Below are 12,500 nucleotides of genomic sequence, written 5' to 3'. Positions count from 1 at the left end.
TTTTTTAATGACAATCTGTCTTTAAAAGAAATGCAGTGTAGACATCATAGTTTGAGTTAAATGGAGCAGTGTAAAAACATTGTGTGTCAAGACTCTAAAGTATTCAAGAACTAGAGAAAACGAATTGCTAAATCTCTCTCTACAAAAAAGAAGAAAAGAAATATCGAGATACCTTTTTTTTTTTTTTTTTTTTTTTTTTTTTGGTGTTGTGAACTTTGATATTTATATGCAATAGTGTGTATACCTCACATTCTGTAATAATATTACGTAGAGTCAGATATGCCTAAACCTATGTAGAAAGTCGTGAGAGGCATTAGCTGTTAACTTCACATATTCGAAGGCATTAGATTCCTCGCCATGTTGTTGATTGATGTTGTGTTCTTTATTATTATTCTTGTCTTTTCTATTTCTCTTCATTGTTTTCTACATAGTGTTTGAATGCAATATTGCAGTTGAGTTAACTGGAATGATATTTGTTTTTTTTTTCTTTTTGCTTTTCGTTTGTGCTTGTATCTTAAATAAATTTTTCTCTCCGTTCACTTGTCTGTGAGTTTGATTACTATTTAAGATTACGTAGCACTTAAGTCAAAGAAAAAAAAAAAGACATTAATTGTAAATTTCTCTAATTTCTTACCGGATATTTCAGCTGGATCTTCAACTGCAGTCTGAGGATGGTGGAGATCTTAGTGACTTTATCAAGAATGGCGAATGGGACCTTATTGGTAAGTTAAAATTTGGATGTGTGTGTGCGAGCGGGTGCTTCCGTGTGTGTGTCTGTGAGTGTGTGCATTTTTGAGCATTTGTGCTAAATTCTTCTTTTTTTTTCTATGCAACAAAGATAATATCGTTTCACGTCTGCTAACTCCTCTTCGTCTGTTCTGCGGATTTCGTTATTTCGTCATTTAGCCTTCTTCTCCACAGATATTAAATATATTAGATAAAATCTTGATAAAAAAAAGGCCTATATACTATTTGTTAAAGACTCATTTAAGTTATTATATTAATTTGACTGCCCTCTGGAGATATGAAAATGCCAAACCAAATTTGAGTGAGGGTGCGAGTAGGAGTGAGTGTAAAAGAGTGAGAGTGAGTGTGAGAGAGTAAGAGTGAGAGTGAGTGTGAATGTGAGTGAGTGTGAGAGAGTGAGAGTAAGAGGTAGAATGAGAGTGAGTGTGAGAATGAGAGTTAAAGTGAGAGTAAGAGTAAAAGTGATCGTGAGTGTGAGTGAGTGAGTGAGACAGTATATATATATATATATATATATATATATATATATATATATATATATATATATATATATATATATATATATATATATATATACATACATATATATGTGTGTGTGTGTGTGTGTGTGTGTGCGTGTGTGTTTGGTTTGGCATTTACCTTACACACAGTGAAACCTTGACGAAAAAAAAAAAAGAGAACAGAAGCAACCCGATAAAGGCTGCGTTTTTATTCACTTAAAAAAAAAGAAAGAAAAAAAAAAGAAAAAAAAAGAAAAAAAAACATTCTCCATGTCAAAATACATCCAAGGTTTCAGCTGTCGACCATGATTAGGCATCTGATCTTACCAAAACATAAGACAATTATTCTTTACCAATCTCCTTTTGCTTTCTAGGTTGTCCTGGGAAAAGAAACGCCATATACTACAAATGTTGTCCTGAACCGTATGTAGATGTAACTTTCGAAATAGTCATACGGAGGCGAACTCTATATTATTTCTGCAACCTAATTCTCCCATGTGTGCTGATTGCATCAATGGCTGTTCTTGGGTTTACGCTGCCCCCTGACTGCGGCGAGAAGCTGTCCCTAGGTAACGACTTTTTTTCATACCCTTGAGAGGTTTCCACTTATTGTTATGAACTTGATCTTGAATTACCTATATGAGTTTTCCTAATCCTTTTGTTTTTTGTTTTTTTTTTTTGGTCACTTTGATTATGGTTATTATGGTTATTATCATTATTGGTTGGTTTGTTTTGTGTTTGTTTTCCATTATGGTTATTATTATGATTACTATTATTACTATGGTTTGGAATATTCGTTTTTATGTACATTTTTTACTATACCATAACCGTAATTAGTACTCGATATCATAGTGTTAGTTGGTAAGAACGGGATTTTGACAGAGCATCCCTCATTACCCAAGATTTCTTTTGTTGAGATTCTCAATTGATATACCAGTTATGCCCTGCAACGGGGGAAGGTAACACCGATTTCACGCCACTGGGGAGGTTAGGATGGGTGATGATCTTAGTTCCGACCTCCTGAGATGATAAGCATCACAGAACCAGCGAACCAGGAGCCAAGGCGGACGACCCAAAGGGAGTTAGAGGAAACCGATGAATATTAACGGAATTGAATCACATAGAGAACTTATTCAATAAAATAAAATAAATAAAAAGAGAGAGAAACTGGAAGGAAGAAGTAAGTAGAAGCTATAGCTGAGGGTGGGTTTAGCGTAAGAGTCTTAGTGAGATGTTTGTTCCGAGGTGAAATCGTCTAGCCCGGGCTCCTCGTTCTTCTTCCGCCAAACCCATCCCGTCCCAACACACTTGTTTCTTGTCCGCTCTATTCCAACCTCTCTGCTTCTCCTTTTTTTTTTCAAATCTCCTCTGCCGGCCACAGCGTTTTAGTTTTTTATTTCACTTTTTTTTCTTTTTTTTTTTTTCTTTTGTTTTGGTTTCACGAATGACGAGAGAACCGTTAAGAGGCTAAGAAGAGGAATCGTAACCAAGAGATCTGCGAAAGCCGATGGACGTGGAATACCCTAATCCAAAAAATCAAACTATAAAAAACCAAGTACCTCTTTCATTCAAAAAAGCCTCAGGGGCCAAGACAGCGGTAGACCGCCGCCGGTGAGCGGGTGTAGAGAGAGAGCGAGAGAGAGAGAGAGATAGAACGAGAGAACGGGCGAGCACGAGCGACCGTTGTCTCGCCAGCCGCCGCCGCCGACGCTGCCACCTCGAGTGAAGACGAGAGAGAGAGAGAGAGAGAGACACTCTGCCTCAGCGAGATCCTTTCAATGGCTCTTCTCCGAAACCTAATTCCTTTTTTCACTAATTAACGTTATTTTACAGAGGTTCCTGGTGAGCGAAACGTACTGAAGTACCAATGCTGCCCAGAGCCATATGTGGACATAACCTTCATCATCAAGATACGGCGTCGCACAATCTATTATTTATACAATCTGGTTCTGCCCTGTATAATGATAAGCAGTATGACTTTGCTTGGCTTCACACTGCCCCCTGACACTGGCGAGAAACTGACACTAGGTACGGCCAGACCACCTCGGCCTCTCTCTCTTTATTTCCATAGTTTTTGCTCTACCTCACAACACCCAACCTGCCCCAGCGCTCACTAGAGTAAACGACAACACAGTCGTCTGTCTCACAGAGAGGTTTCGTCTGACCCGAATGGCAGGCCAAATTTAAGTCCTGAAAACATCTTCCTTCCCCACTGTATTTCATGATGAAATTGAGACACGTCTGAATAGAAATCGAAGCGAGAAATTTCAAGCAGTCAGAATTAAACTATGGTGGCAAAATGTGTTCTTTTAAGCATATGCATCTTATACTAGACATCTATGCAACTTTAAACAGTTCGTAGCCACACAAATCTATCCTGGTTACTCAGATTAATGCTCGTCTCTTTGGTATAATGTGTTATGCCATTGGCAGTTATGGATTCGATTTCTATCTGACTTGTGCCTTCTGGGAGACAGACAGTGATATATTTAATTATTCGTGATATCCTGTTTTGGTCCTGCTGTGATACTAAGACAATAATATTGTAAGTCAATTATTGCTGATAAATCATTCCAAAAATAATTAAGCATTTTAGAATAGTACATCAGTGGACTATGCAATTTATATTAATATTGTAACATTTGTAGAATAGACATGGGGCCTTTGAAGGTAAATATTACCATATAACCTTAAAAAGAATGTGGTCAACTAACTAAGAATCTCCTTAAAAAACTACTAAATTTATCTAAAAAAAAATCATGGATCACCATACACATACTTAAAAGACGGCCCTAATCCATAAAATAAATTAATAATTGTGAATAATATCACAAATTTAAAAGATCATTCATTCTATCAGTGCATTTCCCATCGATGGCAGTCTCTTTTTATTATCATATTACAGTTCTGAGTTTTAAAAAAAGGAAAAAAGGAAATGAAAAAAAAGGACAATAAAAGATAGTGCACGTACGCCTCAAGTTTGCGGGGGAAAAAGACTGCTTCATTTCTTGAACTTTTGATATAAGTTTGACCGAGTTTTTCCTCTCTCTTATTTCATCTCTTGAATCAGAAGACTCAGAATCAATAATATGCGTCACTTGCAATAACCAACGTGGCCGAAATTCTGAAAGAGTTCTTAAGACTGTCCTCAGATATGAAATGCCTACTTTTGAGGAGTAAAGTTAGCCAGACATAGAATACGGAAGTCGAAATACTCATTAGATAAACGCAAGTGTTTTTTCTTTTTCTTTGGTAATGGTTGAGAATATTATGTAGCACGTGTCTCTCGCATAAGGTACATGAACAAACCTGATAAGACGGAAACATCATAACGTTGGCAAGTCAAGGTAATGAATAACAATAGTAAAACATGCAATATCTCTAAGATACGAGGCAAGATAGCTTTTATAGCTCAATACACGCTAACTTCCCCTGAAAGGAACACTGTTCAAGACGAAGTCAGTGTCATTCAGACCTCAGAAATCTCTTAAGGACTTCAAGCAGAGTTTGGGCCGCTTCTTTATAAACTATAATCCTTTAATGAAATTTAGCAAGCGGTGATCCAAGGGCGTGTTGTGACGTAAGCATTGGAATCTGTACCACTTTGTGATTTTGCCCCTTCTTTATTTTGTAATTATTATTATTATTATCATTACTATTATTATTATTGTTATTATTGCTTTAATTATCATTACTTTTATTATTATCAGTATTATTATTATTATACTTATTTTCACTACATTCGAAACAAAAGTTTGGTGTCGCACAGTGTTTTAGTGTACCGAAGGTTGATGAAACCAACCGATAAGAAATCAGTAAGAATCAATAAGAAATCAAGATACAAAACATAAAAAAGTAACAAACTAGGTTCCGTTATGAAATACCAATCGACTACAGGCCGTTGTAGGATTTTGTTGGAAAAAGAAACGGTAGAAAAATAGAGAAAAATATCATTTTGAACTGAAACTATTCTCTAAAATCACCCTAATACACCTCAGACGTAACCATATAAAATCATCATTCCTCCCACATAGATTTATATACAATTAAAAAAAATAGAGAGATAAAATCAATGGCATAAATATCAGTGTTACCTACCCCTGATGGTTTAGAAAGGAACAATTTATTTCTATTATTTGGACAAGGGTTAAAAAAAAAAAAATAGAAAAAAAATCATAACGACTTAAAAAAAAAAAAAAAAAAATGTGACGTGTGTATATCATTAATTTGTAGTCATCAGTGTGCTTGGCTGTGTGTCCTAGTGAGATGTACAGTATATTACAGTATTTGACAGTATACGATGTGGACTCCAGATCGTATATAAGGTAATCATTTATTTTTGGTTTAAAGTAAGAACAAAAAAGTGATCTTCATCAGTGCATGTCTCGTTATTGCTTTTCCCATTTTTCTTTTTATATGTTATTTTGCCTCGCCTCTTAACCATTTAGCTATCATGTACATGGCATTATGTATTGTGTGACTCGTCTTAATGCTCAAGTACTGATGGCTGGGTGTGTTAATAGCTATTAAAAAAGGTAGCTCCTTCGCATGAATTCAGTGTCTTTTAATTTATTACTTGCTCACACTATCAGACTTATTATAAATATTATTTTCAAGGTTACTTTGTTTACTCTATGCGAACGTGTTTCATGGGTAGTGCCCCTCTTGTTGTATACAAACTTGCTGTATCAATTGTATTTATGAATATACTTATATATACACCCACATATACAGTTGTGTATGTATGTGTGTATATATGTATATTCCTCCTCTACAAATCTTCTGATTGAGAATTATAAGATACTATAATTTAAGAAAAAACGACGAAGACTCACTTAACTAGAGTTACTTTGATAACATTACACCAGTCAACTCGCGTTCACAATTCACTGATAAAAAGAATCTCTCCTTTCTTGCAGAGAGCCAAAACCAGAACAGATGCTAATATCACTCAATCATCCTGCTAATGGCAAAGTTCCAGTTATGAATTTCATTTAAAAGAGAGAGAGAGAAAAAAAAATAAAATAAAATCATCTTATTGGAACTGGAGAGAAATCATCCTCGTTGTAAAGTTTTTGGATCATACTAGTTGTCACAAGCTCTCAGAATCCTCAACACTCTTGTCCGAAGTCCTTAACACTTTTCAAGAGTTTTAAACGTCAGTAGACTTCACCATCATGTCAGTTGTCATAAACACCATGCTGGTCGGTTTTTTATCTCATGCTAGGGCTCTTCCACATACTATTAAAGTCCCTTAAACACTTTGTTACATTCATGTGTTAAAAGTCTTAATTAACGTGACGCTCTTGTTCTATCTGAGAGATCAATTGAATATAGTCTCAATATTTCTCAAAAGACGCCTAGTGTTATCTTTTTCTTCTTCAAAAGAGAGGGAGGGAGGTTTTCTGCACCTATGCATCGTCCATCATAGGTGGGGTGGAGATTTCTAAGCTTCTAACATCACAACATAATATATAAAGTTGTCACGCTGGGGATCTCAATGCTCCTCCAAAGCTATATATTCTTATTCAGAGACCACAGACCTTCTAGGAAGAAAATATATATATATAAGAAATAGAAGGTTACATTTCTCCCACGTTGTGTTCAGCTGTTCAAGAAATTATATATATATATAGTTGTCGTCTCAAGGTAGATTAGATAAATGGAATGTTTTTTTTTTTTTTTTTTTTTTTTTTGAAACTGCATATTTTTGTTATGTTTCCTTAAATAATGCATCTCTAAAATGCTCCAATAATTAATAAGATTCCATTTCAGCTACATTTCGTGAGAATAAGCATGGATGACATGTAGGCATATGATTAACAGTCTCCACTTACATGGTTATTCTCACTTTTACTCAATTATAAAAAAAAATAATGATAATCAAGGTCACCTAAATAAGATGCTCTTTACATGGTATGTATAACAACCATCCTTTTGCTTGGCTAAATCTTATTGCTTCAATAATGTCAGTTAAGAATCTTGATTACGGGGTTATCTGAAATATCAAGCACAACACATATCATGGATAGAGATAGAAAGAGAGAGTGAGAAAGAGAGATAGAGAGAGAGTGAGAGAGCCAGAGAGAAAGAGAGAGAAACGTATTTTCTTCCTCTGACCACCAAAGTCTCTTAGCCACAGATATACCCCAGATAAATTCATCTTTTTTAAATGTTGTAGCGTAACGTGATAATTGTTTTTCATTTCTTTTCTTGTTTTTCATTTCTCGATTTGGTTCATACTTCTGTTTCTTTGAGTTCATTTTGATTTTGGCTTTCATTGTTGTCATACCAGGTGACACAATTGCTTACACAGGTGCACATAATGTTTACCCTCCCTTAGGTGTGTGCAGCAAATGCTATTCCTCCTTCATACTTATGATGGTTTTGCTTCCCTTTATATCTCTCATCCATGCTTTATCCTCGAAGCTTTCTGTGTAATAGTAAACACTGATAAGAAAAGAGAGAAATAAAAATATTTTTTTATCATATATGCGAGATAATACCATACAAAAAAAAATGAGAGAGAAAAAAATATATATAACAAAAAACCTGTGTAGGCAGCTGTTTGTGTATAATACTTTTGAAATATCAAAAAATAAAACAGATTGTAATTAATTTCTGATTTACACAAAAAAAAAAAGAAAAAAAAAAAAAAAAAAAACTCTTATGCGTTAAGAGAAATAAAACAACCAATTAAACTACCTGTTCTAAAATTGCAGAAATAACAATTCTTCTGTCGTTAACCCTATTCTTGAACATGGTCTCTGCCACAACACCGGCTACATCAGAATCGGTGCCTCTGATAGGTAAACTTGGTGAAAGAAATCCTCATGTACATTTACGGTCACAAGAGCTCGGTTCTAAGATACCAGGGATGTTAACGGAGGGAGTAAGATAAAGCGTGTGCCACAATAGAGTTCACATTGATTTATATATATATATATTTTACATATATATAATATCATTCTTGTTTTCTACAGGCATAGTGCCCTCAAACTAAGATCCATCATGAGCAGGTTCTTCACTTTTTTCCGTAGCTATTAGGAAAAAGGTTTATTATTTATTTATCGTTTTTTTCTTCTAAATTGACAACCACCTATATATTTCTTTACCTTAACTTTTCTCTCGCTCTCCCTTCCTACCTTAGCCCCCGCCCTTTGAATTTGTGCCTCCCCCCATCTCCCACCACATTCAAGAAGAGAAAAAAAGGCAAAATACTTATTTCACCTGAGATATATATATATACCACCTTTAACTATACCTGCTTTCTCCATACACATGTAGACACGACAAAAAAACAAATTCACAGATCATGCATTCCTTTTCATGATGGTGTGGCAATGTGTGATCAAAAAAAAAAAAAAAAAAAAAAAAAAAAGCGATGATTTTCATGGGTGCTTGCAACTTGCAACTAAGCAACAAGTGGGGACACCCGTGTCGTTTGTGCACTCTTACCTTTGCCTGTGTGTCACTCTCGCTTGGTTCCGGTTATGATCGTCTCTGTGTCCTAAGTACTTTTTTTATTTTTTTATTATTTTGTGTACAATTTGCATTACAATTGGTAAAAGCGCAGCATGTTATTTGCACGCACGAACATTGTACTACTGTGGGGTTTGTCTGATGCTTACTTAGGATATAACTACCGTTATAGTTTTATATTACTTTTACATATTTCTGTCTTTATCTATACTTCTGGCTGCAACTTGTCCTAGTTTGTAGACCATAGAGAGAGAGCAAGAACGAGAGTAATTAGACCCAGTAACTAAGACTGCATTATCATCAGGCTAACCACGCAGTAGACACGCTACGTGCTTCTTATGATTTTAAAGCCTTCATGGTACGTTTAATGGAATAAATTTTCACAAGTACGGTTACCATCGAAATGCTGTCCATTCACTATGCTAAGATTATTAAGTGTGTGTTAACTTAAGTTTAAGCCAAAATTGTTGATTAAAATAGGATTTTACTAATATATTCTATTCCTGGGCAGCACCCCTTGTCTCTCCTTGTTTATTCTTGTCTCATCGATTACACATTCAACATGTGCATTGATTACAGATAGGCTCTGAATATATTTCTATATATATATATATATCCATTTTCTGATGAAGTTTTTCAGTTTCAAAATTCGGCGATGGTGAAATGGCTATTTACCATGGGTCATTTGGGCTGCTGCTTCCCTGCATGGTCAAAAAAAAAAAAAAAAAAAAAAAAAAAAAAAAAAAAAAAAAAAAAACATTGCGCGGAGTTTTCTGAACCCTTCCGTTGCAATGCTCACAGCTTCACACTATGCCACACACGATGTCTCACATACCCACACAGCGCAATGCCCTTTACAATGCTTCAACATGATGTACTGTTTATAAGCATTTTTTTACTATTATAAATATTGTTTATAGCTTTACTCACATAATGACACGAGTCTTTTTTAATCAATAAATATGCATACAAGCATCACACGTTACCACACACTATCATAACTTTTTTTTCTTGCTTTCTTTTTCATCCCACCTACATATTTCTAACACGAATTTCCCAGCTTGACAGCTTTGGTCACATCTATAATATCAAAGGCATATGCATGTAACATACATACACACACACACACACACACACACACACACACACACACACACACACACACACACACACACACACACACACACACACACACACACACACACACACAAACACAAACACGTGGAGACCCTTAGTACTTGTTGTCCAACCTAAAATTTACACTCTCTTGCTCAAAGATGAAAATGTATATCTTGCAGTTTCAAACCCCCATTCATTTAGAGGACCATGTACACTAGGGAATCGGATAAAACGATGATCTATTGATAGTAAATAGAGGGATAATGTTCCATGGTGCATCTGGGATGGATTATGGATAGATGCGTCATAAGTCATTACCAAGTCAAAGAAGAAGGGTTCAGTAGCTCGCATGATTATTACGTTTATTTTTCTTTTTTTTTTAACTCTTCCAGGAAAAGGTCATCTGTAAAGTAAAAGATCTGCTCCTATAATCATTTTCTATTTAAAACTCTCTTTATAGAGTATGTTACCTCCACGAGCCTTTTGATGACTATTGTAAGTGTAGGTCCATCTCTCTTTTAACTTTTCATTTTCTTAAAAAAGTAATTATAATTCAAATAAGAGTCAATATCCAAAAGAAAAAAAGGATTCTTAAGCCCAACTATCTAGCTCTGCTCTCCGCCCGCTTTGGCGCCGTCGGAACACAGCTGCTGGTTGTCGAGGCAGCGTTGTGGCGCCCGCTAAAAAGACGATTTCCGGCGCCCACAACACGATCTCGACTCTCAGATGCTGTCCGTTCTTTCGAGCTTAAAACGGCCGGAGAGCGACGTTCTGTCTTCTTTCTCTCCCACAGCGGCTGTTGTAATCATTTTCCTTAGACTCTGTGGTTAAGTGCATGTCCCTTCCAGACTGCTGATTCAAACCCAGTATTCAAAAGAGAAGAGAAAAAAAAAAAAGATTCCCCTACCCTCTACCCTTACTTCCACGCCCTCCTTCTCACCCTGCCTACCCTCTGCCCTCTGCCTTGCCCGCCCGCCCGCCCGCCCCCTCCCTTGGGACCTCGCCCTCATCCCTTCCATATACCAGTAGGAGTGTTGGTGACAAGCATTACCTCAACTGTAGTCCTCGAGCAACGGCCTAAAGTGAGCTGTCAGTATGCACTACAAAATACATGTGCCTTTGATTAGCTCGCTGAAAAATATATATTCATCCTGATCATTCCAGAGGATGGTACTATCAAAGCTCCTGCCCTTTGTATTCTTTCACATAGTTTTGCACTAAAGGATACTGTACTCGTAACTACCAGTGGTTGTTTAGCAGTCAATCATTACTCATTGAGTTTATCCTGAATAGTCTTTTATACGATATTTAAACTAAACTTCTGAATGAACACTCCCATCTATAGTGAATTCAATAAGAAGCCCCTCCTCCCCCCACCAAAGAAAAAAGAGATCCAAATCCTTCAGCCTTCTCTATCGCTCAGTCAGGCACTTGCTTCCATTAGACATCCATCCTCTGCCTTAATGACCATTCACTTATCGACTTCCAATGGCGGCTTGTGTTCAAGGAGAGCAGCCGAGGCAATGCATTCACCTCACACCTTGTTGAATGCCATTTGCGTTTGCATGGGTTGGATTACCTGAGTCCTGTCTTACCCTAAACACCTGCGACACCTCAACGGATACTTTCATAAAAAGATAACCTGCAGACTTTAGAAGAAACATATATATCCAATTTTTGTTTACGGACAACGCAATTCATGATCCCTAGAGTCCTTCCCTGCCGGAGATGTCTTATTAGATCTAGTGTATTTTGTGGTGGAGTCAATGCTTTATTTTCTTTCTGATTATTCTTATTATTATTATTATTATTGTCCTAATATATGGTGTGTGTAATTACTGTTCATAAATTGAGGATAATAGCTGGACTAAACAGCTGCAAACAGTAACATCAAAGAGTTCTTAATATGTTCATAGAAAAAGAGAAAATAATAATTGTCGCACACACGAGAGGAAAAAAGTTGAGAGAAATCGAGGGAACAATAATTTGCAACCGCTCTGTATCCATCTCACTGCATTTCGAGTCTTGCACTTTCATAAAGCTTGTGGAATCCATTTCACGCAAGCTTGGCTAACTCACGCACACTAAGCCATCGCTTCATTCCTTGAAAAAATTGAAGAGCGAGAAGCGAATACGTGCTGAGGAGAATTTTTTTTTTTTTTTTTTTTTTATCGCTCTAAAATATCTAACCGCATATTAACCATTTGGTTTCTTGCTATATGATTCTGCATAATTTCTTTCTTTTTTTCGTATCTTTATTTCAGTTTCTGACAAAGCCACATAATACTCACAACCGTCAAAAATCCTCCTTAGAAATATCCAAATCATCCAGCCACCCCGATAGGACGACTTGGATGAGGCGCCAGGTTGAGCTTCCTAGTTGAACGGAGCTTTGTTTCTAGTTCGAAACCTTTGAAAGCACTTTTGTCTTAGGCTTTAGATCTTAGAGCGTGGCGTCACACCACATCTTAGAGTTGAACGTTTTGTTCGTATCGTCGTGTCCAGATCTTGACTCAAAAGAAAGAAAAGGTCTGGTCTGTTGTTTACTTAGTCGATTAGTGACGTAAGAGTATATATATCTATTTGTTATGCTTTTTTGGATACTTTAAGTGTCGTATGATATCTCTAAAGAAAGTATCATTATTGCTAGCT

The 12,500-nt window shown here is 36.2% G+C and overlaps 1 protein-coding gene across 23 annotated transcripts in view; it reads left to right on the top strand.

Annotated features, from left to right (window-relative positions):
- The window catches only part of nAChRalpha6 (nicotinic acetylcholine receptor alpha6), a 336,668-nt gene that overhangs the window by 236,919 nt on the left and 87,249 nt on the right, over positions 1 to 12,500 (top strand). For 20 of the 23 annotated variants that reach the window (XM_086545888.1, XM_086545879.1, XM_086545886.1 and 17 more), the window contains 2 exons: positions 647 to 722; positions 1,622 to 1,816. In XM_086545888.1, coding sequence (XP_086402014.1) covers positions 647 to 722; positions 1,622 to 1,816 — 271 coding nt within the window. Of the gene's footprint in view, positions 1 to 646; positions 723 to 1,621; positions 1,817 to 7,969; positions 8,057 to 12,500 lie in introns of all 23 variants that reach the window. The other 3 variants (XM_086545887.1, XM_086545877.1, XM_086545883.1) reach the window with 1 other exon arrangement.

Source organism: Penaeus japonicus, unplaced genomic scaffold (assembly GCF_977035675.1).
Source record: "Penaeus japonicus unplaced genomic scaffold, GWHDUDI00000001_assembly GWHDUDI00000017, whole genome shotgun sequence".
NCBI classification, from domain to species: domain Eukaryota; kingdom Metazoa; phylum Arthropoda; class Malacostraca; order Decapoda; family Penaeidae; genus Penaeus; species Penaeus japonicus.
This window is presented reverse-complemented; position numbering and strand designations above follow the sequence as displayed.